General features: G+C 38.8%; 1 protein-coding gene across 4 annotated transcripts in view; it reads left to right on the top strand.

Moving 5' to 3' along the window:
- The window catches only part of TMEM117 (transmembrane protein 117), a 188,762-nt gene that overhangs the window by 138,910 nt on the left and 23,065 nt on the right, over positions 1-26,787 (top strand). For all 4 annotated transcript variants that reach the window (XM_063155181.1, XM_063155183.1, XM_063155185.1 and 1 more), the window contains exon 6: positions 14,770-14,929. In XM_063155181.1, the coding sequence (XP_063011251.1) occupies positions 14,770-14,929 (160 nt within the window). The remainder of the gene's footprint in view (positions 1-14,769; positions 14,930-26,787) is intronic.

Genomic DNA, 26,787 nt, shown 5'->3' with positions numbered 1-26,787 from the left:
TTAAATATAATTCTCTGGCTATGGATATAGGACCCTAGCTTCAGTCACAAACTAAAGTTTTATCATAAAATCTTCCTATGGACCTTGTGAAAATTTAAACTATCTATCCATCTTGTCAAGCCACCTTACTATGCTCATTTTTTGTGTTTTCTGACCAGTTTGGAAATTGAAACAGAATTAAAAAGATTAGGAGGGAGGAATAACTACTTTGTAATGCCATTATTTATTTTATCTCCTCACTTTTATCATTTTTGTTTTTAAGATCATTCATGCTCTGTGGATATCTGCAGTGATATGACTTTCTGTGATTGAGGTAATTCCTAGTACACGGACAAAACCAGAGCTCCTTGAACCAACAGAGGAAGAATTCAACTTTCATGTCTCTCCCTGCATGAGCAGAAAGAGGAAAAAAGATATTATTATCCTATTTTGCCTTCTAAGGTGTGGGCTTTGGATTGTTTCAGGAACCTTTTGGCCTTGTGACACAGCTGTGCTCATTAGGACACTGGCAATTAGGGCTCAGTTTTTTATTTTTCTTTGCAATATGAACAGACTGAATGAGCATTAATAACACTAATTGGCAGCCGATGTGACTGTATTCTGAAACAATCCAAAATTAAAGAAGCATTTTAATTTGCTACCTAATATTAAGTTTTTCAATATAAATGAAAGGAAACTAAACAATCACTAGCAGGCCTTGGGTTGCAAAAAGAATGGGCTTTAAAAAATCACTACAAAGTGTAATAATGTAAGTAGAAAGCTGTTGGAGATAGTTTTAAACAATTCATTTCTAAAGAGCATCTAGGTCAGACCTATTTGGAATGTAATCGATGGCAAGGTCCAAGGTGTCAACACAGCAGGCACACACACCACCAGCATAGTATGTTAAGCAGGAGCTAAGATTTTAATCAGCTTTCACAGGTTTTAAGTTACTGATTTGTTCCAAACTTTCTGGCTTTGTGAGCTATTCTGTTATCATCTTTCTGAAAGAGATTTGAGGACACTTTTCCACATGGTCAGTCCACCTTGGAAGTAGTCTTAATTCTTCAAACTGAGTTATGAAAACTTTTTTTTTGGTTTGTTGGTTGTTTTTTGGGTTTTTTTTTTTCCTTTAGAGAGAGGTGATCTATACTCTTTTTGAATTATGCCTTGTAACCAGACCCCTTCATATATTCACTTATTCCCGTTCAAGTAAAGCAATAGAGCTCTGCTAGTGTCGTTCATTACACATATCCCATCCTTTAAACAAATTTCATGCAAATGTAATTACAGAAATCTAAATAGAATTAAATATGTGTTTTCCCAGCATTTAGATTTATGCAAATTCAAGGAAAGTATAAGTTGATTGACAGAGAAATTGGTAACAGTATTAGTGTCTAGAAGCATTGTTAAAAGTTGTTCTAGCAGCATATTCTCAAGATCTTGTGGGCTATAGAATATTCTGAATGAAGTTAAGGGCATCTTGCTTAGCAGACAGGTAGCTTCAGAGAAGATGTTGTGGCATTCTGCAGTTACTTTTTGCAATTGCAACTGGTTGTCACCCCAGTCCTGTACAACCCATATCTGAAGCCACCTTTAAATGCAGAATGAAATGCCTATATAAACAATCATTGGTTATAGCATTTATGAACACTTTCCAAACAAAAAAAATACAGAATGGAAAGTCTATTCCTCCCCAAATAAATATCAGAATACTCTTCCTGTGCACTGAAAACCTGCTTTAACTTAGTGAAGATAGCTTCTGCTTCAGATGAAATAGATTTTTTTTTTAGTAGACATTGATGGGGTTATCAACTCAGAAATGTCTGTGATAGATTACCAGTAATGGATGGAAAGGCCCAGGGATGATTTTAAGTCACATTCATCTTTCACGGCCTCTTAGCTAGAGATGACAGTTATTTTCAGGGCTCCCAGGAAGAACATAAAACCAAAAAATCTCATTGAAGAACTGGTCAAATTAATTTAATGTCAACTCTGTACAATGACTGGATGACCTAGGAGAAAACTGAAGATAACTAACCAAGTTAATCCAAATGACTAAGTGAAGCTTTCTGAGATGCTCTATCTAGTCCCCAAAGCTGTCTTCCCTCTTAGAACCTCTGTGAAATGGATGCAGTTATTTGCAATACAAAAGTCTAAAAATGTGGCTGATTCTAGTCTTTCCAGTGGTTGATCAAAGAAGCCCATTTATTCCAAATTCTGATTTGTTTCAAAGTCTCATCAACAAGACAAAGGTTCCCTGTTTAGAGAGAAAGTGAGATGCTGCAAAATATAGCCCTTCCAAAAGTATTCCTCTAGCTTCTCACTGTAGGTGCTTGCTGGAGATTGATTGATCAATCATATACATGGTGGGGTGGCAGCTTGTAGGCATTTATGGTTGTCAAACACACGTGTTGAAGCATTTACCAGGAAGAAAAGGATCATAGAGCTGTAAAACTAGAGGGGACACAATCAATGAGGAGTAAAAGTGTTTAAGAGAATATTAAACATAGAATATATGTTTAAAAAAATTTGGTCAGCACAGTCTTTATCAAACTTGGGGTCTCCTTAGCCACAGCTAAACTATTTAAAGCACGGTATAGTCATGCAAGCAAAGCAAAATCTGATGTACTCTTTGGGTCTCTGGAAATAAACTGGGTGGATACCTAACCTCACCTAGATGTGGCCCCTTGTCCTGACAGCTCGTCTATTTCTTGGGCAAGGTAAAAGGCCTGTCCCCAGCTTGTAGCCTGGGTCTGGTGAAAGAATTACCTTGTTGGATGGGTATAAGAGGTGTGATTAATCAATTACTCTCTAAGTCTTTCTAAAAGGTGGTTATAACCCTAAAGGAGATCCATGAGAGAAAACTGTGGGAAAAGAAACAAATGCCTATGATTATACCCCAGGAAAAAAAATGAAAACTGACGGCTTTTAGCAGTCCCTGTCAATCCCTACTGCCTGAGCTCTGCAGTGTCATTCAGCAGTCCAGTACCACTACCCTACCTTAAATCCTGCTGAGGTGTCCTTAGTCCTTTGCATTAGTACCAGATCAACAAAAAACTATCAAATCTTAGGGCCAAAGAGGCTCTGTTACAAGTTAAAAACCACCTGGAAATCCATTCAGAACTAAGGTCAAGTGGACAGGTAAGGAGGGAGAAGTGGGTCTAAAATTGAATGAGTACTGACTGCAAGGAGGGAATGTGAGCTTAAAGCAAATGGGTTTTTCTTTCAACATAGAATTATGTGACTGAGATGGTAAATTCTGAGCATCTTTAATGCTAAGTATTACTTGTTAGGATGTTAGAAGTTGAAGAGACCAAGACTGGAGAGTAAAGGATGACAAATTATTTTTATGGAGGAAAGGGATCTTTGCTTACACTTTTTTGGGAATCTTGCAATAAAGCTTTTGATTGCTGTATTTTAAGAAAACAAAAAAAAAAAATAAAATAAGTATCATTATTGGTTAAACTTTCATTGATAAGTGTTTCTCATCTATGGGAAGAAATTTCTGAGCAGAAGTAGTGAGACCCCTGTCTCCTCAGAGTAGCCAGCATGATGATCCAGTCCGCATGGATGATTGCTGATCTGAGCCCCTGCACTTCTCTTTGCAGGGCTGGTGTGGGACGAGCTTTAGCCCAGGTTTCACTGCATCTTTGCTGAGTTCCCTGAATATTGCTGTTCCTTCCAAAATTTATCTGGTTTCTGTTTACTGGAACAATTTAGAAAAGAGTGCAGATTAGTCTCAGGATAGAACACAGGACTTTTTCTGAAATATTGAAATGTTTCTGTTTGAGGGGGATAACTATTTCCTGGAAAACTCAAATTTATCCAGTATGTATCTGGGCAGCTTAGTGAATTTAGCCATAATAATTCCCAAGTTCCCTTATGCACCTTCTTCTTGGAAATTTCTAATATTTATCTTCCACTGAAAAAGTGACAATATATTCACATTGTCATAGAGCTGTGAATATAATTATTAGAACAGCACTGACTGTCAGGATGTGTTTTGGTGAGTCTTTTTATTAACTTCTTTTTGTTCAATCTTATTTCTAGTCCTGTTCTACTATTAGAAAGGTTAACTTTCCAGGAAGTCAAAATCACAGTAATTTGCATGCAATTTTTCTTTTTTTCTTAAGAAGGCCTGTCAGCATTATACTGGAACTGACTCAACTTGAGAAAAATAAGGTATATGAACTTTCATTTTTCTAGAGAACTTTTGAGTTAGTATAAATTCTCTTTTCATCCTGTCATTTGCTTTCTTGGAATAGGTTGGCTCCATTTTCTTGTGCACCTTCCCAGGGCATTTGGTGGGGAGCAACTGTTAGTTCCTCCCATCCCCCAGGCTCTCTTCATGGCACAAATGCTTCAGCTCCCAACCAGTAAAGCTTTAAAATGCTCCACTTTGGAAAAAAAACACTTTAGTTTATTGCTACTTTTTATGTAATGTTGGCCAAAACCTGGATGTGATATTCTGGATATGAGCAAAGTAATGTCTCTTGATCTACTGGTTGTGCCTCTGTTATTGCAGCCCTGGACATTGTTGGAACTTCTTTATTGCCAGCAGACATGCCTGGCATGCACTCAGCTTGCTGTCTACTAATACCCTTTTCTCACTGAGGTAAAATTTATATTATTTGAAAGATTTTTTACACAAATAAGTGTTGTTCACGAAGCAAGATTAAAGTTTTGTTTGGTTTTTTTGTTTGTTTTTTTATGTTGCAGTTGTTTTGGAAATACATTTAATCAAAACAGAATTAAGTTGTTGGGTGAAAAACCCTATATTTATTTAAAATGCTTTGGGGAAAAAAACCTGAAGAACAGTTCAAAACAATTGCAATTATATATAACTGTGATAGGGTTTGCACAGATATATCTATGATATATCCTGTTATTTTAGGCTTCATACACCATCATATCTATGGGATACAGTTTCTCATTCATCAAGATGTTGATGAATGAGAAACTGTATCCCATAGATATGATGGTGTATGAAGCCTGAAATATTGAGAAATTTCTTGTTCCATAAAAGTACTGTATAGATAGATTATACAGCTAATCTAGTCTAGAACATAGAAAGCTATTAAACTGTTATGTTTAATTTATTCTAAATTTGAAATGCATTTTAAATTTCAGTTTTGGCTGTAATATATTGTCTGAGAAGCCTTGACTGTGTAAGTGTGTACTGTACAGTTCTCCTACCCACTTATCATAAATGTTTTCTAAGAGTAGCAACATGACAGTATCTGGGCAAGGACAACATGTTCCATATGTTCTGCTTAGATAAAGTAAGTTCCATTTTTATCCTTTATGCTTTGTAACTCTTAGAACCATAGAGTGATATTTTTATAGTCACACATACTATGGAAAATTTTATAGGGTCTGTTCTTGTTTTCTTTTCCAAAAACTTGTGAAGATAATTTTATGACTGCCACATCAAAATTATATGTGAAATCATTTCAAATTTATAAAATATGTTTTAAAAAGCAGGTAAACCCCAACTTTTCAGTGACTGCTTTCATGTGACCATTTGTAAATACAAATTTTCCATTATTTTACTTAAACATGAGTGTTGTTAATTCCTACATAAAATATATTTGTTTTTCAATTCAAAAATTCAAAGGCTTTTCATTTAAAGAAATTAAAACATCACGAACTGACTTCAGTTTTGAGATCCAGTTCTGGGTTCAGGTGTCTGGTGTTTATGTGTTGATCGTGGCTATCAACATGCCAGCTCCTGCTACAGCCAGTGGAGCTCTGGCCAATGCAGGTGATAATCATTCAGCTTGCCACAAGTAGAAACTTACCTGTAGTCACCTGCAGAATTTTCCAGACTCCATCATTTGAATAAAGGTGGGATTCAGATCCCTAGACATGGGCATTGGCTACGATTTGAATGCTGTGGTGTACTGAGACAGTGCGCAGGCCTGGGGGACAGGACACAGGGCTCAGAGGAGACCTTCTGCTGCAAAGTTTGAAGACCAAACAAAGTATTCCACAGCAGCTCAAATCACACTAAACTAAATTTGGTTTAGGCAACCAAATCTCACACTACATCTCTGTTGGCTGTCACAAGAGATTAGATATGTTATTTCACATGTAGACTTCTGAAAAAAACCCCCCTCAATGGTTAGGTTTCTGGCTGATTCTGAATTCCTTATAAAATTTTCTAATTGCACTAAACTAATCCATATGTAAAAATAATGTATTTTTAAAAATATAATGATCAGTTTTTTGTTTGGCTCTAAAAAAATGTAGCAGATCTCACTGTGCTTTCAGAAAAATCTGGAATAACTTAAATGCAGAAAAGAAATATGAGTCTAAAATATCCTGAAGGAAACATTCAGAGTGTTGTTTATATAGTAAAACATTGATCAGGTTTAAAGTTCCATTAATGATTAAGTGTGAACAGAACCAATGCTAATAAATTCAGCAATTGAGAAGTAATTAATTATTCATTAAAGACTCACTTTATTAATTAATAATTTTTACCATTTTCTTACTTAGATGTATTTCAATTGTGCTTCTGAAAATCAATCAGTTTGTCTTAAATCAATCTTCTAGAAATCCAAATAATGCAGATTATACACAGGATTGAAAATATGGTGTTAAATCCACACTTACACTCTTTCTTGTTTCTAAAATTAGAATTTAATAGTGTGTTTCAATTCAGGAAAATCAAGGAGATGTTGAGACATACTTCAAGCTCCTGCTCTAGGTCTGAAAAGCTTCATTTTAGGCTTTTAGAATAGCATTTCAATTACCATTGAAATGCACTTGAAATAGGTTTTTCCTTCTAAATGTTAAAACATATATCTTTTCCATTTCAAAATTTTTTTCCTGTTCTAAATTGCAATGAATTTAAGACTTTACTGAATATTTCATGGTAACTGAGAAATGGAGTCCAATAAAATTTTTTTCTCATAGTGAGTTTCTAGCAATTGCTGAGGATGCTGGAAACATGAAAGCCAAAGTCCCCGTTTTGTATGTTTTGGCATATATCCCATGTCTTGCTGTTATGATAAACAGCCTTTACCTCACTCTAACCAGGGACTGGGAATAACTGAGCACTAAGACACATGGGTGTAGGAAATCTGTGTCCTGAGAACTGTTGACTCATGACTAATGTCATATCATGACTAATGCTGACTCATGTATAGTAAGCAGACCAACTGCAGCTAGAGAATCTGAACAAATAGTGCCTTGTAGCATGTAAAAATCTTCTTGTTATTGCATTCAGCTGGTCTCATTAACACTAATATTCAAATAGCTGGTCTGACTTAGAGCAGGTAATGGCCTCTGCACTGTTTGTATCATCCTGTGTAACTGAGATGCTGCCCAGCTTCTCAGCCACAATGAGGTGCAGGGATTGTGCCTGGTTCTGGCACAGCTTCCCTCACATGGAAGAAATAATCCCTTTCACAGATAAATTTTGCATATTGATGAGCTGCACTTGTCTGAATATACACAATTTTTACTGAATAATTCCCAGGCAGGTCTATCCTAAGGCATATTGTTGCTCTGAAAATATTTTTTTAAAATCTTTTTTTCTGTGATTTTTTGAGCAGCTGTCTTCCACTCCCCATTCTATTGATGAAATAAGTGGTGTATCCATCTGAAACTAAAATAGAAAAATGGCTTCTCTTTACCTTATATAGAATTGTGTTTGGTTTTCTGTTTTGGTTCAGGTTTTTTTCCTGATGCTTTCTGCTGGAGTTAAGCAATTAACTTCTAACTTTGGAATTTGAACATGAAGTAGAATTCCTTGGATATGATTCATGTGAATTTTATACTACCTTGCATATGATAGTGATTGAAAATGTTCTTTACAAGTGAGACCCTGAACTTTCTTAAACTGGTTTTGCTTTTTTGTGTCACAGATAGGAAATAGCATTTGAAATGTAAAGTTTGTGGTGATGAGTTTAATTTAAATGAGCTGCTGTTTGAAATAGATAACACTTTCATTTTAGTAAATTAATGGTGTGGCAAAAAGAAACTCAAAGATGCTTCTACCTGTAATAAAAAAATGATGCTCTCTAGAATTCTGATCTTGCACCATGTGATTACATTACCTAATCTTATTAATTTTATTACATGAAACATAGCAAAATGTTTCCTTTATATATTAACATAAATGTAATTTCAGGCTTTATACAAATCTTTGGGCAAAAATCCCAAATAGCTCTGGAATCATATTGATACACTCTAATAAAACCAAAACTGTTACAGTCAAAAGATAGATGTAAAGCAAGGTTTGTGGGAAGGGTTTTTGGAATTAGGTTAGCTGCAGGAACATCTGGGGCTGGAAAAGGCAAGACAAGGTGATCCCAGCAAGGCCCCAGCCTTGCTGCCCCTCCACTTTTCTCATCTGGAAAATCCACAGGATTTGCTACTGTTAGGGCTTCAACTGGGCTTGGGGTTAGGGTTTAGTGTTCAGTTTAAGGTTAGGGTTGAGAGAGTCAAATTGCCTAGAGCTCCAGGAGCACTGGGACTGGAAAAGCCATGCCAGCACCATCCCAGCAAGGCCCCAGCCTTGCTGCTCCTGCATCTTTCTGAACTGGAAACCCATTGTGTAGGGTTAGGGCTAGCCTAGTGCTGGGGCCAGGATTAGGTTTAGGGTTATTGTTAGCTTTAGGGTTAGGGTTGAGAGAGTCAAAGAGCCTAGAGCTCCAGGAACACTGGGGCTGGAAAAGCCATGCCTGCATGATCCCTGCAAGGCCCCAGTGTTGCTGGGCCTCCATTTTTCTGGTCAAGAAAACCCATAGGATTTTGTTAGGTTTAGAGCTGAAGCTGGTGTTAGGGTTAGGATTAGGGTTATACTTAAGGTTAGGGATGAGAGATTGAAAGAGCCTCAAGTTCTAGGGACACTCTGGCTGGAAAAGACATACAAAGTCAATCCCATCAGGGCCCCAGCCTTGCTTCTCCTACATCTTTCTGATCTAGAAACCCCATAGCGTGAATATATAAAAAAGCAGAAAACCAATTCCAATGTTGCCGCCTCAGAGCGTCCTTTATACTCTGTGGTGTCCAATTTCTTCAGCTCACCAGTCAGAATGACAAGAAGCATTGTTTAGAAGACTTAACTGGGAACCTGTGGTTCTCAAAATGTGCAGTGTTTGCTATTGATAAGAAGTTATGAGCCATACACAGTGTAGGGAGTTTCAGACAGGTATTTCAGAGCTGGTAGTTACTGGCAAATGCTGAATTACTTATACATTACTTTCAACAGGACAGAAGTCAGGCATACACTTCTGTGTGACAAGAATGTTAAAAAATAATGTGCTTCAACGTTTGAATTATAAACCATTTTCTTCTAATTGATATTTAACTTCAGATAATTAAGTCTCATTGATGGTAATCTGCATTAATGTAATTTCTCTCACTTATTCATGCCTGCAGAGTATGCCATGGGGAGTGTGGTGCTCTGAAATCTGACAATAGTATTGCTCCATATCTCTGCCACGTACTTGTCTCCATCAGATTCAAACACCTTACTTTAACAAAAGAGTTCCAATTAATCAACTCACCAGATATTCCTAGATTTCTAGGGTCTGTATGTATTACCAATTCCCTTCACTAGCGCATTTCTGGGATGGACCTGCCTGTTACCTCTCCATCTGCCCTCTGGTTAATGGTATGGATTGCTCTGGGGTGCACAGGTGGGTTTTTTTCTGGATACGTCTGAAGTGGAGACTGGGATCTCACCTGGTGTGCTAAAGTTATGGATGTGTGCTCAGGTCAGTCCACACTACCCAAACACTGTGAAAATGGGATCCTCAGCACCAACTGTGTCACTCTGTGGCACTGCAGTAGCTGCTGGTAGCACAGGAATCTCGAGGCCCTGCTCTCTCTTTAGAGAACTGTCCTGTAGGGGCAGAAGAGCAGGGGCCAGCTGGAGGATTGAAGTTATGCTGCTCCAGGGAACACAGATGCTTTCCACCACCAGAGCATCTGTCCCTTATATTTGCTTAATTGCAGAAGTGATTCTGACACCAAGCAACAGGCAGACTAAATATTTTATTTTGAATGGGCTTAGAGTTGCTATTTTTGACAGATTAAATAACAGAGCCCTTCTTAATTAAAATGAGTGAAATAAAGAGTGTTGGCATTTGTATATGAACATCTGCAGTAGCATTGTTCTTTATAGTTATTGTATACTGTGTGACTGTGTATTTGGCCAGTGCTGATTCTGAGATTAAAAATTATGCAGAGTATTTGACTCAATGGATTATCTTTCTTTGCTGAGGACTGGAAGCCCTTTTTTAAATATAAAGAGCAGTAAAATTTGTTGTTCCTTTTCTGTATCTGTTTTCACAGGATATTTGCTACTATTTGGGTACGTTCATGAGAAGTTACCAAGGCAATCAGAGCCAGTGCAGGTGCATTCCACAGCAAGTGAGGGATTGTGACATATGGGGGGTGGTTTCTGAGTTGGGGAAACCCCAGGCAAGTGCAGAGACATGCCAGGAGCTGGCTGTGTGATGTGGGTGGGACAGCAGTAATGGCAAACACCCACTCCCACAAAGAGCAGCCGTAAGGAGTGTGACTGACTAGTTTCTTGGTCCTGTGTTCCATCCCAAATAAGCATTGTATTAAGCAATACTTGGAATTCTTCTTAACAATGTTTCATGATTTACAAATGACCCAGCTTAGTCACAATTATGTGTGAAATTAAGGTAAAAAGTTCTCAAGATGCTGAGCCATACAAATCTGAGAGCTACTTTTAAGTACAAGTTGGTTTTTTTCTGGAAAATGTGTAGTAAAAGGGCCAGATAGTGTTTTTGCCTCTTGAAAAAGACAAAATGAAAATGCAGAAAATAACTAAAGTTTGTCTTTCATCTCTTCAGTTGGTCTTAACAGAACTCTTACTATCTGATCTTCAAAGCTGTAGCATCACAAAAGATTTAGCAGAGGGTCATGTAAGAGAAGAAACTTCTAAATATCTCCAAAAATGAGCAGCTCAAAGTCACAAGCAAAGGGAAGGTAGTGTTGTGCAGAGAATTGTATTTAGCCTTTGACTTAAAAACTTCATTTTCTCTGTGTTACAGTTTGAGAAATGAAGTTCTATCACAGACCAAAATCCATTTTTTATATACTTTGCCCGGCTGATTTGGACATGAAGAATCATGACACTCCAATTAGAAACAGTTCTTGTTTCCAACATTAGATGTTTTGTGAATTTATACATTTATTAGCTTGTCTTTTATCTTTCCAGGGACATTTTCTGGATTGTTCAGGTCTTCACTCAATACAGACAAATAACAGACTGATTCCTGAGGGTGTGGCTGGATGGAGTCAAAGATACCTCTGCTGTAGGTTTGGAATGGCTTTGTGGTGCTGCCTTGGGGCTGCAAGATAACGAGTTGTGGCCTCAAGGGCTCTGCTTAGGAGTTCCTGATGAGGGAGGTAGGACATGCTAAACAGCAGAAGAGAGTGTCTCCAAACATCCAGGATTTAAGATAACAGCAGCTCATTATGCTTCCTCTCTACAAGTTTAGGTTGTGATCCTGTCTGCCATGAGGGAACCACCACCAGTGACTAAAACCTGCTCAGGCTTCTGGTCCATGTGGTTCACAGCCTCTCATAATGTATAATGTGCTGGATGATAGACATAAAGTAGGTCAGTTTGATCAAAACTTACAGTGCAAGAAAGTGTTGTGGAAAGGGACAGAAGGGAAGATGCACTTGTTTTGGACCTTGCCAAGTTTTTGAGAACCAGATTAGTCTGTTGACAAATGGGCCTGTAGCATGGATTCAGTTTGCTATGAGTGATTTGGTTTGACAAATTCATGACTATACTCAGTCCTGGTAATTAAAGATTATTATAGAGATACAGTCTAAGAAATTGCCTGTTTTTTGAGAGGTTTCTGGCAGTAAAAGTTATTCTCTTTCAGCCTCTCCTTTTTTATCCCTCCCCAGTAGCACTGGGGATTTTGAATAATCGCTGGTGGTGATAAGCACAGTAGTGACTTTTTTGGACCTACCTAATAATTTTAACTATTCAGTATGCTATTGGTCTAGACAGTGTTTATTTGCACTCTTAAGGAGTATGCAGTAGGTTGTAAAATGTGTGTTATTTCAGCTGAATAGGTGTCCAGGGCACATAATCATTCAATACAGCAAGTTAGAATTAGAAGTGAAATATAAAAGCATATTTCCTTCATGAACTAGAGACAGAAATTGCATTTCTTAATGCCTGGTACAGAGAAGAGTCAGTCCTCTCTTGCCCTTCACCTTGTAGCCTTTCTCTTTCTGTAATGAGGAGAGGTCCTGCCAGCAATATGGGGAATAGTTTGATGGTGTAGCTCTTTCTCAATAATGTGCATTGCAGAATAAAGGGAAACTATACTGGGCTAGGTGTTGCAGGGCAGCTCACACTGGTTTATCCAATACAAGTTATGTCAAGTAAAATTAAATCCTCATCTTTTTTTCTTAATCTCCAGGACACTGTACTTTCACAAGAAGCGAACTGAACTCTAACCCAAAAACCCCTCAGTTTATAATAACTCCAAAAGCACGTATTGAATATCTTGCTGTGTTCCAGTATCATAGGTCAAAAATACAGCTGAGTACTAATTATGGTGTTTAATGAGACCATTTTGAAAGTCTATTTCTAACCTTCTTTGTTGGTCTCGCATTTTCTTATTCTATTAGCGGCCCATTTTCTGCTCCCTTCCCTCCCTGTTTGACATTTCAGAATGAATAACAAAGCCATTTTCTAAGTGCATATGCATTTCCTCAAGGAAATCAGGACTTGAGCACACACATCGGTCTTTGCATGCATGCCAACAAAGCATGAATAAAAATAAGCCTGCCTTTGCTTGCCTACATGCCAAAGTCTGATCTTCCATGCTTTGAACTCTTGCTCCAAAATGCAAATACATAATTCAAGAGGACTGAGGCAGAATAGTCCTGAGCATAACTTCTGGGTATATGCTTCCTATAGCAAAATACTCAGATTCGAATTATGGTTTTAAACTTCCTTTGCCCCAGGAGAGGTAGTTCCACAGAAAGAGGTCAAGGAAAATCAGGGTGCCTAGTGGCTGGGGGAGTCTGCCTTGGTCAGCAGACAAGTGCTGAGGATTGCTTTCTTTCTGGAGAACCTTTCAGGTAAAGTAAGAACATTAACCATGAGAATTTCAGATATGAAGGTGACGTAAGTAGGAAAAAAAACCCTTTGTGTGTCTCAAGTGACTATATGCAAAAGAGAGAGAACTGTCTTTCCAAAATAAAATGTTCTGTGTGTGTACCAAAGTGGAGCTCATAGAAAAGTCAGTCAGGTTCAGGTATGGACAGTTAAGATGGTAGGTAAGCAAATGTTTTGGGATGAGAGGGCTTGACTATTCCTTAGGTCTGATTACATCTAATAGGTCTCATTTATTGGTTTTTTCTTGCCTAGGTGCTCATAATTCTTTCAAGGAAAATTGTTAGGGTTTCAACCATAGTGTTGCATGTAACTGAGTTAATTTATTAAGAACAAAAATAGAAATTCCAAGGTAAAGGTGGTAGCAATCAAGTAATTTTGTGTCTCATTACATTGAGGAAGTGCAGCCTATCATGTCACAGAAGAATAATGTCTATGAGTCTAAATGTATTATATTATTGCCTATGTGCATATTTGGTTTCCCTTCCTCACAGATACAGACAAGGCTGCTCTATAAAAAGAAATGCATACAGGCTGGTAGCGGGTGACTGCTGGTGTACATTTTTTTCCCTCTGCTGAGTATTGGTCCTGTTTGGAAATGTCATGGGAAATATTCTTCGCTTTATTTTACAACCCTCAGTAGCTGGAGAAAATGAGATATTATTGCTGTAGAAAAAAAATCCTGCCACAATTATTTAGCCATGAGCATGCATTCAGATTTTGATATGCCACTATTATAGCACAGATTTGCTGACAGCTATGGCTACTGGAAGAAGCCTTGCTCACCCTGAAATTACCAGCTAAATTTTCCAGCTTCCACGGAACGAGAAATTCAATCAGTCACTGCTGCCAGCTCTGTAAGGTATTACCAAAGTGATGCTGGAAATGATGCAGAGGTATTTTGCAGGGATGGTTTAGAAATATATTTTTTAAGTACTGTGTTTCAAAATTGTGTGAATTAGACAGGTGTGTCTTCTGGAATTCTTGTAGCATTTATACAGAGGCCTTAATACTTTTGTGATTCACTCTTCACTGACTTCTCAGAAAAGTCATAAAATAGTTGAAAACTTTTACAAAGAAAATTTTATCATACATAAAGCAAAATCTTTCTACAATCTCCAGAATTTGAAAACAATTAATTTATGCATTGATTTTTTTTTTAAATGGAGACATGTTTCTGTATAAAAATTAGACTTCACAGTTTGTGTCTTACAGCTCCTACAGCTTAGAAAAGATTTTCAAAGGTTCTAATGTCTTTGTTGCCTTAGACAATGTTTTCTCAATTAGTTGATTTGAATTTGGCCTACATCATGCAGACCTTGGTACATTTTACTTCTTTCTTACTTTACTTAACTGGTTTTCGTCTTCAGTGGAAAGTACAGAATGAAGAACCGGAGTAATATACTCCAGCTAATTTTGCAACATGCTTAGTACTAGATACTAAATTTATTTTCACTAAGGATACAGCTGACTGCTTTCTTTCTTAAATTAAAAGATTTTTTTGTGCACTTAATTCTTTTTAGTCTGTTTTCATCAGTGGGAAAGTGCTGATAAAATACTAGCTGACCATTAGAAGATAGATAAAATAGAATGATGCATCTTCATTACTATCATATTCTCTCTGAACTATTTTTTCTTCTTCCTTCCAGGACGGTTCTGTTTACTCTGACCTCTGTAGTTGTGCTTGTCATCACTACTGACTGGATCAGCTGGGACAAGCTGAATCGTGGATTTCTGCCAAGTGATGAGGTCTCAAGAGCCTTCTTGGCTTCTTTCATCTTGGTGTTTGACCTTCTTATTGTCATGCAGGTACACTCTCCTAATGTTCCACTCAGGCTGTTGAGGCTGCCTAGTCACTCTATTTCTTCTAGAGCAAATGGTGTTTAGCTAAGGCTACAAAAAGGTAAATAAATATTTAGTTTGCAATCGCTACGAGTAATGGCATTTTATAACACCATTCTCAGTAATTTTGCAAAAAAGGCCTCTGGCCTTTGATTGCGAAAATATTGCTGATTTCTCTTCTTAGAGTGCTTAGAAGAACTGCATGAGTTTCCAAATTAGAAAGTGTTTTCTGCAAAAATTACATCAGGAAAAGAAACCGCAGCTGGTTGTTTTGTAAATTCAAATCTTCTCTTAGGAAGATGAGATATATGCAGACAAGAAGGAAATACTTCCAAATTTCAAGCATTTACAATATTAGGTATACACACACTAAAATAATTTAATAGATGAAAATGAGTATTTGCTATTAAGATTCAGCTTTCCACTTCTACGTGAATTTTTTTTTTTTACCTGATGGCAGGTCCGTGTGGTGTAATTTCTGCCTGAAAGCTTAACTGGGGAGATGATTCATTGTAATCTGCCTGATGTCTACTCCTTTGAATCTACCTGCTAAGAAAGCAGTCTGGGTCACAATTATGTGGCCAAAAACCTTCTTCATGTAATGCTGTCCTCTCCCCTTTGCATCTGCATGTGGTTTGAGCCCTGTGTGAATAATTCACCCAAAGCTCTGTTATAAATTATGTCATTTGGGCTGAGGTAAGGAAGAGGAGCATGGAAGGCCCATGACTGCTCTTAGTTCTCGACACGTTAGATCTTAGTTCTAGATACTGCTGAACTGAAGGTCAGCAAAGAACATGACAAGAACCAATGGATCCATTCTCTCCAATATATTATTAATTCTGCCAGCAGAAAGCATTTCTGAGACACTCAGTTCTCTTCAAAAAGCTATCTATTACTTGAGTAATTGTCATAGAGGTGACAGTGATGGCACTCAGATTTTATCACTGCTGTACTAGGACTTCCAAGGTGCATAGAGTCCTATAGCTGAGTTTTGTTTTCCAATGTCCACTACTGTTAGGTGCTCACTGTGGTTCATGTTTAGAACTGGGAGGACAAGAAAGGAAATACTGTTTTTCTCATAATACTGCTTTTCTTGTAAGATTTCTGTTGCTTTGCTTTCTCTACCTTTGAATTTTACATTTTGTTTGATGTTTCAAAAAGAGTCAAGAGAATGTATAATAAATTAGTGTACTTTATAAAGCTGTAATGAAAGTATGAATGAAAATGTATCAAGCTATACTGAATTTGATATTGCATGCAGGCTAGAAAAACAGAGCTGTCTTCATATAAAATAACTATTAAACCATCCTTTTGGCTTTGAAAAATGAGATCCCAGTATTTTGATCTTGGAGTTGCTGAATATAGAGAAAAATCTTATGTGAAACAGCTTGTCCTGAGTACTCTTTCATATTTTTATAACACAAAGCAAGACGCTCTTTTTAATTGCATTTCTAAGTGATATTTGTATGATGGAGTTATCTGTTTACTTGAAGTTATTTATTTGGACTGTGAAAATATGGTGGCATATTTTATTTAAAGTGTAGTTTTAGCATTGCTACTGCAATAATGCTATGTTGAGAGAGCAAATTATTAAATCACATGGAATCACAGAATGGGCCAGGTTGGAAGTGACCGGAGTGGGTCATCTGGTCCAACCTCCTTGCTCAAGCAGAGTCATCCTAGAGTACATTGCACAGGTTCTTGAATATCTCCGGTGAGGGAGACTCCACAACCCCTCTGGGCAACCTGTTCCAGAGCATGGTCACCTGCACAGTAAGAATTTCTTCCTCATTTTCAGGTAGAATTCCTTGTGCATCAGTTTCTGCACATTGCCTCTTGTCCTATTGCTTGGAACCACCAAAAAGAGCCCGGCTCTATCCTTTTGCCACCTTCCCTTCAGATACTGACAGAGATTGATAAGGTCATCTCTCAGATGTGAACTTAGCAATAAGGGCAGGTGACCAGTGAGAGGTTTTCAGATGAGTCAGGGTAGATAGAACTTTGCCTTTAACAAAACTGATGACAGATCCAGCTCCATTTCTGAGGCAGGTTTTACAGGGAGGAGCCATACACTCTGGACTACTTTTGTCAGAGTTATGTGGAGTGTTTCATTCCACTCAGAGTATATTGCTCTTCCTAGCAGATTTTAGACACGCCTGTCAAACAGCATTACAGAAATGGATAACCATTTTGAAGACACACTTGTACTCAGCTAATTGTGCAATGTTTGCCCAGGAATGCTGCTGTTAGGGCTGGCTCTGTTGTAGTGCATCCCCGGTGGCCTGCAGATCTCTAAAGGAGAAAGGACAGGTTCAAGTGGGGTGACATTGGGAGAAACCTTTCTGTAGCAAGTAATAGAATTTCCTGCCTGCAGTCTCTCACACAGTAAAGACTTCCCCCTCTTCTTGTGTCCTTTCTACATCCTCATCTATCTATAGATTGTGGAAGTGTTCCTTATCAGTACTGATGTAAACCATTCAAAAATAATCCTGAAAATAAAAGAAATAAAAGTGAATTAAAGGAGAGGAAAGGACAGTTTTGACCCAAAGCTTCACTTTGTACTTATTATGACATTCAAGTGACATACCTGAGTATATTCCTAAATACCATTTAACAAAAAAAAGTACAATGTTTCTCATGCCATTATTGGCACCATGGCCCTTCTTTGTAGTGGGTCAGATGTGAATCTTTCTTTCCTATCCTAGATTTCTTTTCTTGAATCTGCCTCTACAGCTGCTACTTATGGATTTATAGCTTCATTGAATTCCCCAGTCCCAAAGTGCTGGTTTTTTTTCCCTGAGAGTTACTGCTTTGAATGATATCAAGCCTCTTTCCTTTCAATTTTGAACACAGAGCACTAGCTCTCCTGAGCTCCACTTTCATCCATCAGGCATCTGTTTTCTCTTAATTTTCCTGTCTCATCTCTCTGCGACTGGTAACAAGGGAGTGAGTTATTGTGTGCTAGGAGGGACTAGTTAGTGTGGTCCCAGGAATGGCCACCTCAGGAACAAGCACTTAGAAATGGAGTGTCCTACAGAGTGAAATGTCCTTGCCTTTCTCCTGGCAGGGAAGTAAGGCTCTGAGTAACCAGGGCATGGAGCCTCCTTCACTTTGTTGTTTACTGGGGATAGGGCAAAAAGAATGGAAATGTATTATGTTTTCAGATCAGAGACTGAAATAATGCTTTGGCAATCCAATGGTTTTAATTTAAAGGAAAAAACTTTAGAGTTTAATGAAAGTGTAGGTAATGCTTATGTAAAAGGGTGATGAAGGGCAAAAAGCATTGATATATGTAATTAAAACTCAGAAGCTTCTGTTGAAATATTTTCAAGATCCAGCAGGATATATAAATTCCTTCTAAAAATCCTTGAAATATTCTTTTGCCCCCCTGCCAGACCCCACTATAAATTAGAGTTTATTTCTTCAAGTCTTTTAGTTACTTTGGGACTAAGAAAATGATAAGCAAAATCATTTTCTGCTGAGAAAAGGTGGGTGTATTTTGTCCCTTATTGCACATTATATACCTTACCATTTTAACGAGCTGTCTGGTTTTTCTTGCAGTGTTACCATTCTGTGCTTGTCTAGTTTGATAACTGGCATCATCATTTTATGCTGGGGATTTTATTAAACAAGACATGTGAAGCACAGTATTTTTAAGTACATTTCATCTTTTATACTGATTGCAGATGGTTAAATCTTGCTTGGATGCATTATATTTATCTCAGGCATTATAAATCCAACTCCAGTGTTTTCTTTAGTTGCTGTAACTTGATGTATTTGTGATGACCTGAATCCTCTTGTGCCAATTTATACTGGCTGAGGGCTGAGCCCTTTTTTTAGCTCTGTCACTTAGTTCCTCATTTGCAGAAGAGGAACAACTGTAGTTCTTTTCTTTCACTATTTATGTGATTGTCTTCTTGAGCCCCCAAGGTGCTCAGTGAAGGAGGCTGACTTGGTACAGCTTCTAGTGTAATCAGGCACCAGTCCCAGCTGGAGCCTCATGGCTCTGAGATGACTACACACAAAATGAATTAGCTGGAAAAGCTTCTCATTTGTCACAGTCATTCCCTTTTACCCTGACAACGGGTACATGCCATACATGTGACACTCAGGCCCTTCTTTGCCAGTGCAGGTGTTTGCCTGAAATAACAAAGCAGTTGTCTGAAAGCAGACCCAGCATTTTCACATACTGCCCCTGGAAACCAACATATCCAGCCCAAATTCACAGAAAAACATGCACTCATAGGAACAAGAAAATCTGGGAATTATTTAAAAATCTTTCACAGGAATATTTTCATCCTTAACAGCAAGGAGAGCCTTTTCATAGATTCTGCTGTAATCAGTGTGTGATAGGCTTTGTTATTGCTGGGTGCATGTGTAAGAAATGTTGCATTGCTTAAGAGTATATTGGAGTGATTTATGTTGGTATAACAGTAATGGCGACATTCAGATAATTTCAGCTCTCCACAGCAATGCTCTGGAATGTATTATTTGACTGTAGAAATCTGCTCTCTTATGAGCGTTACACAGGTTTTTTATGTAAAAATAAAAATTCTGAGATGAGGGAACAAGTTCAGCTGCTTTCTAAGTGATAGAATTGCTTGCAATTTTTAAATGCAAGCAATGAATTAAAAAGAGAAAGATAAACCTCATGTTGCCATCATTAGACAGAGCACTGCCTTGGCAACAAGTTTCATGCCCATCTGTATCTTACCTTTAGCTACGTGGCATATTGAACATACAAGACTTACAGACAGGTTGTACAGAGCATACAGATCCACCTATCAATAATACTGAGTTCAAGCAAGAGGAGGGAGCAAGAACAGCTTGGTTGCTCTTAATCAAACCTTAGAGGGGAAAAGACACAAGAATATGCTTGAGATTGTAAGTCTAGCTGAGTTATTTCTGCAAAGCTGATTGAATGGCATGTGTTTATACTTCCTCAAAAAGTTTGAAGCCCGTAATATAAAACATTAACAAAAAGACAATTATTTTTATTGCCTTTGACTTCTCTAACATGCTATAAAGCTTCTGCTTTTATTTGTATAACAAAACAGACATATTTAATCACTGAGTGTCTTGAGATACCAAATGCGTTAGATATTTTACATCTGTTAGAATCCAGACTTTACTGAGCCCATCAAGAAATAATTTGTTTCCATACATGTAGAGGAGGGGAAGTACTCCCTAGTGCTTTTAGTGATTTGAAATTATAGGTTGTGGTGGTTTCTGATTTTCAACTATCATTTAATTACTCAGCTATAGTGTGTTTGGCATCATGTCCCTGTGGGTTATAGGTATTGTGTAAGTGCGGTCTTCAGTCAACCAGGTTTCTAGTTTCCTACAGGTCAGAAGCTAAAAACTTCCCTCCTTCTGGAACCAGACCATGTTTGCTTCTCTGTCATGTAATGATTTTTAGGAAAAGGAGATTCCCCAGAATAACACCAGGTTTGACAGATAGATTGGGCACCAGCACTACATAACACAGTGTAATTTCTGTATTTCCCACTGGAGCAGCAAAACAATGAAATCAACATGCCTATAGAGTCTCACAAAGTCTCAGTAGTGTCCTGCAGCTGGCTTTGGACTGCACTATGCCTCGGCTGGTCCCCAAATAATTAACCTCTTCTTTATCTCTTCCTAGTACTCAGGTAGTATCTGCAATATAATTTTTCATTCAGATTCCTTAGAGGCCTGCCTGAGCCAATGGGTGCTGTAGCCATATCAACACGTCATTGCTCTTGTTGAAACGGTACAAACAGAGACAAAGGCGATGCTGCTCAAATTGGGAAAGAGTTGTAGTTTTCACCTCACTTTCCCCAACACTTTTTTGATTGGTGCAGTAGCCAGCAATGCTGAACTTGTCTTGATACCTCTAATGCTGGAATGACACAGCCTCAGGTAGTGTGTGATGGTGCCATGTGCTTTCATCTCCCGCTTCATTAGCAGAGAGGGCAGCCACAGGCATGGAGGGGACCATCCATTAGCAACCAATGCAAGGTGGAGCTGTCAGAGCCTCTGAAATCAGTCACAGCAGGCGTGGAATCCATTTCTCCCTGGATGAAAATAGCTGAATTAAAGAGCTGCTTTCAGGACTGGCTCTGGGGAAGGCAGTGTGTGTCCTAAGGCAGCCCAAAGCTGGGAGTGGTTTGAAGCACTTATGAGGGCCATAAGGTAGAAAAAGCCCAGGCCCAGCAGTCTTGGCTGCAGCTTCAAGCCTGGCCACCTCCAGCTCATAGCAGACATTTAAAAGCAGTTCCCTGTCTCTGCATTAAGATCATGGTGGTAGCATGATAGTCCTGCTGTGCATGGTAGCACATCAGCAGAGAGAAAGGTTTGAAATTGGCTTAATCCCCTGCAATGGTCTCCCTCCATCCAGCAGCACTGTGTGGTGCACCAGAGACACGGGAGGAGGCGTAGACCAAAGGCAATTGCTCCTGGGGAAGTACTCATGGTTTCAGTGACCCAGCCTTGGCAGGGCTGCTTTTCTGCTGTGGCCAGCCAAATTTGGCCATCACCTTCAAGAAGCTTTTACTCTGTCCTGGTCAACTCTGTTTCCATCTCTTTTTAAACAATCCTAGAAGCCTCTGGAGCACTGCACTTCTCAGTGAATTCATGGCTTGCACCCCTGCCAGCATTAATTTAGTGATACAGTAAGTCAGAAGACTGCACTATAGTTGTTCTGGCTGGTAATGGTCATTTTGTCTGTGATTTTATTTCATCTTTCAGGAGAGACATTAAAGCTCTTTCTTTCATATAAACCCAGTTTGATTTCACTCTCCATCAGGTCTCACTGAGCTTTGCTGTGATGTTGTTTCCTGCATCACGTACCACACAAGGAATTAAATGATGGAAATTTGTGGCTAGGTAATCCATTCTATTGCTTGTACATGAAAATGAGAAAACAGTGTACATCCCTGTTTAATGTATCTCACTATGGATTTAAGGATATAATCCTATAATCCTCCTTGGATGGCTCTTTACTTTTAGTTTCGCTCAGGTGGTTTTTGGACTTGACTATATACAATGTGCAGCACGCATTTGGTCTATAATGAAATTTCATTCCACTTCAGAACTCTGTGCCCAAAGTGGAGAAATAATTCTCGGCAACAGCACTGATCCCATGTATAAAATACAATCTGTTAAGGAGTAGGTGGCAGAAAAGACGTGATTAAGTGATCTGCTTTATCAGACAGCTAGAGTTAGAGGAAACCAAGAAGACTCTGGTTCCCTGTCAGGAATGCAAGTGTACATTTTTATGATCTTGATTTGGCCCAGTTTTTGCAGACTGTGTGTTGGAGAAAGCTGCCCAGACTCCCCAGACGGTGCTGGGTGACATTTCTGAAGGCAGCTGCTTGGTGGTGTCCCAGCCACCTGCAAGTGGCACCTCCCAGACAAGAATGGCAGCATGTTCTTTTGGCTCTGTGTTGTGCTTTCATCCTGACCTTAAGTTGAAAAGCAACAGCTACATCCTCTGAATGAATGCTAAATACCCTTGGGGATGTTTCTGGCATCTGGGCCAAACAATTTCTGTACTAATCTAAATTACACAAACTCTTACTGTTCCTCAAGGTCAGGCTGCAAAGATTTTCATATCTGGACAATATGTTCTAAATACAAGGGATTAGAGAAAGAAAAGCATCACACAAACAAGCCTAATATCAGAAATGAGCAGATGATAATTTAAGCAAGGCAAATACAGTGATGTGTAAAAAATGGTGTTAAAAATGTGACAACACCACTGAAGCTGCAGAATCGTGCATTCAGGAATTAGGAGATGTCAGAATTAAGTCACCAGTATAAACTTTTCACCCCTATTTTGTCCATGCATTGTGATACAATCTTTAATTATCTATTCACATTCCGTTTTTCCACAGGACCTCTCTCACTTGCTGCACTGGATGAATGGTGTTCACTTAATGAGAAGCTATTCGATATTTTGGTTTACCTTTTCTGTGCAGCCTGTGGCCCCAGGCCTTACTTACTGCACATGATTGGAACCTTGATATGAAGATGAAATCATTCATTTCCTTGCAGACTATTTTTTGTGACACTCATTGCTGTATTTCCTAAGGGCTTCTCAAGTATTAATATATTTATCTTCACAATAGCCTTCACAACAGGAGTGTTATTGTCCATTATTGTCCACATTTTACACTGAAGCACAAAGAAATTAAAGTCAAAGAGCCCCTAATTTGAGATGTCTGAGGACATTATTATGAAAATTCATATTATTACCCATCTCTTATCTGAGCAGTTACCTAATTGAGGGAGGAGGGCCTAGCATATTATTTCATCAGTAACAGACAGAGCCACATATTTACTTGATGTAATCTTATATATAATTATACTGACAGCCCTATTTCTCTTGTAGCATTCAAACTATTTTAAAAGCAGTTTCTTTGCTTGCTTTGAATGATGCTTATAACTGTGTCAAATATCTAGCTCCATAAAAAGTCTGGTTACTTTTTTATGCTGATCTTAAAGGAGTACAATTCAGTCCTATCTGGACAGTGCTACAAGACTTTTGTTCTCCCCACAAATATTGTGTCATCTCTTCCTCTTCCAAGTGAAGCTAAATTCAGGTCAAGCTCTCGTTAGTTTCAATACCAGCCATGGGCACTTGTCACTTGTACAAATCTAAGCTTAGGTAGGGTGGGGAGGCAATGCCACAGGGAAAAAATAATAGTTTGGTTCTAGAAATTCACTTGGTGTCTCTTAGATGTCTCATAGCAGAGTAGGTTGAGAGATGTGTCATAGCAGAGCTGGTCAAATGCAGTTTCTCCTAGCAGCAATGACTTCTGTAACAGGAGGCAAATGTTTTCACATCTGCTGCTGTCTCTTGCATTTACACCCCTCTTCCCACACACTTTCCAGCTTGTGCAGCAGATGCAGAGTGCAGCAGAACTACAGGGGTCTCTGTCACTATATATTTCCACCTCACAATCATAAGTTAGATACTCTTTCATGAAAAAAAGTTGTTACTTCTCTGTGTGATCCAGTAACTAAGAGAGGATTGTACCATGCCTACCCAAAGGTACAGATAACCTTAGTCTGACATCTAGGTCTTGAGTCTTCACCACTGAAATATTCAAGCAGATGCCTTAATGCAGGACTTCCTGTGTGCATAAATCTGATATCTTTTTACAAAAATATAGTCATCTCAATATCAAAAGCCTGCCATATGAATTCAATATGTCTTATCAGGTACTGGAACTCTTACCTCCCCTGCAGGGATGTTTGCCATGTGAGCAACTGCTAATAGCAGTGTGTGCTTTTTCTTCCAATGACACAGTTCATAAGAAAGAAGAGAAGTATACTTTGCCTCTGGACTTCACATCTGCTTGTTAACAGCAGAGAGTGGTGATAATTAGAGGCATGGTGGCCAGTCCAAACTCCAGAGCCAGTGTGGTACTGACACTTTCTGATCACATCCCCAAGCATGGCTTTTTCCTTCCTGTCACTTCCAAATCCTCTCTCTGTGTCTCCCTTTTTGTCTCCGTCCTGAGTCCTGTTCTGTGACATATCCCATTATTTATATCCAATTCCAGCCTTAAGTCTTCATGTTTCTCATTTCTAGGCTCCATATTTAGCGAATCCGACTCATCTACCCTGCAGCTGCTGTTCAAACCAGAATGACTCCTCGTCTACCTTCCCCTTCCCCCTTTTTCCTTAACCAGCCAGTCCCAACCTCTTGCTCTCATCCCTACCCTCTTGCCCTCATTCAAGTCTCTCCTCTCTTCCCCCCTCCTTTTCTGTAGTCTATTCCAGTTTTCCTATCAAACCCTTGTGTCTTTGGTCATTTCCTTTCATAGCATGACCCAGGCTGTGTGGCTGCCCATGGAAATGCTAAGTCTTCTGCTCAGCCTTTAGAGAGGGTTGCTGGGGAGGGAGGAGGACAGGGTTTAGCATGGAATAATTTAGGTAGAATGAGACCCTTAAGATCAAGTTATTAATCCAACACAGCCAAGTCCACCACTAAACCTTGTCCCTAAACACCACATCTAAGTGTCTTTTACATACTTCCAGGGATGGGGACTTAATCACTTCCCCAGGCAGCCTGTTCCAGTGCATATAATACAAAGTTTTGCTCTGGCTATGTACAGCTTGAAAAAGGTCTAAATACCTTTCCTTTGATTCAACGTACTGCTGTGTTGTGCTATGTGTAAAATAAAAATAAAAAGACCAAAATATTAAAATTAATTTTAGAAACTAGTCCCTGTTACACTCAGTCTCAGACCCAGAGCCAAATGCCCTTTTGCCTCCATCTTCCCTCAGCTCAAGCTGCACTTGACTAGCTCCAGCTGCACACAGAGTACTTAGGATTAGTAATTAGAGGAAAGCTGGCTCTCTATCTCTTGGCTGCTGTGCAGGGCCAGCTCAGTCCTTGTTTGAGAGCAGCTCAGAGTCCTGCCAGCAGCAGCAAAAAATGGGGATGGAGACAAAGGGGAGATGGAGGCTGCTCTGTCTCCCTTCAATCTGCCGTTTCACTATAGAGCCTGATGCTCTAGGAGCTGAGGGACTCTTTGGCATGCTGAGGGATGCACAGTTTGGAAAGATGCACATTTCTGAACCTTTAGCTAGATTCTTGCAAGTATGAAAATTACTGACTTTTCAAAGGTACCTGAAACTGTTTCAGTTTGGGGCAAGTATTTACAGGGAAGCAAGAGGCACATCTTTGATACAAAGTTGCTCCCTTGCTAAACTATATGTCTCCACTTGAGATATCTCTACAGAGCAAAGCAACTTATCTTCTGTTAGGTCTCACTCTCAGAAGTGATTACATGGTGCTAGTTGAAAATGTCAAAACCCTAACCCAGAAACACAGAACCAGGTAGGAAAAAAAAAAAAACCAAAAGCCAGCCTGAGGCACACACCAGGCATGGGCCGTGTTCAGCCCAAGCAGTTATATTTGGAAAAGTTATAAGCAAATGAGATGAGTATGTGCACAAGCTCACTTGCATGGTAAGCAGCAGCACTGTGATTTCTGCATGTTCCATATGGCACCTGCCACAGTGGTAGCTGGGTGTCCTCGTGTATGAATTCCTCTAGTGCCATTTTTTATAGCAAAATGAACCCAAAACCACTCTCTTTTCATACTGCAAGGAACTTCCTGCATTTCTTTCAGTTGCTTTCATAAAACTACACTAAGGGCTGAGTTTTCTCACTCTATTGCTCTGTGGGAGGGGACTGGAAGGAAGAACAGCCTCTGCTCCCTTGACCTGCTGAAGTTTAGATCAACAGGTGAGACTTTTCCCAGCTCTACATGTCTGTGCTCCAGTATCCTGGCTCCATTTTTAGCCTTCACTGAGATGGTGGCTCCAACTTGACACAACTGTGTTGATTTGCAGACAAAATGCCTGGTTCATCTTGGTGATGCTCAGAGTCTGAGCAGAGTTGTTATGTAGCCACTTCCATGCAACTTTTCTCAACCTAATTTTTGTATTCCTTTTTCTAGCCGTAAAAGTCTTGCTTTTCCTTTACATAGTGCTTGTAGGTATAAGAAACTTTGAACTGTCAAAAAAAAAAAAAAAAAAAAAAAAAAAAAAAAGAAAATGAAGTTTTTGTTCTGCATACAGTTCTGGTAAATAAATTTCTACAGTGTGTCCCAATGCAAATATACACAGTTGTGAGGTTTCTTCTGCAAAGAGCTCTTCAGAAAGTGCTGCTCACTGGGACAGTGAGAGGCAATCAGGACAGTATTATCCAGCAAATGTATTTTATCTACTGTATCAATTAAGGGTGTTCTTTGTTTCTAAGAGTTCTTTATAAGAATTTCCAGATTGCTACTGGAAAATCAGAAAAGTAGTGAGAATCTTAAAAAA

Source organism: Melospiza melodia, chromosome 4 (assembly GCF_035770615.1).
Source record: "Melospiza melodia melodia isolate bMelMel2 chromosome 4, bMelMel2.pri, whole genome shotgun sequence".
NCBI lineage: Eukaryota > Metazoa > Chordata > Aves > Passeriformes > Passerellidae > Melospiza > Melospiza melodia.
Note: the sequence above shows the minus strand (reverse complement) of the source record. Positions and strands in the feature narration are given on the sequence as shown.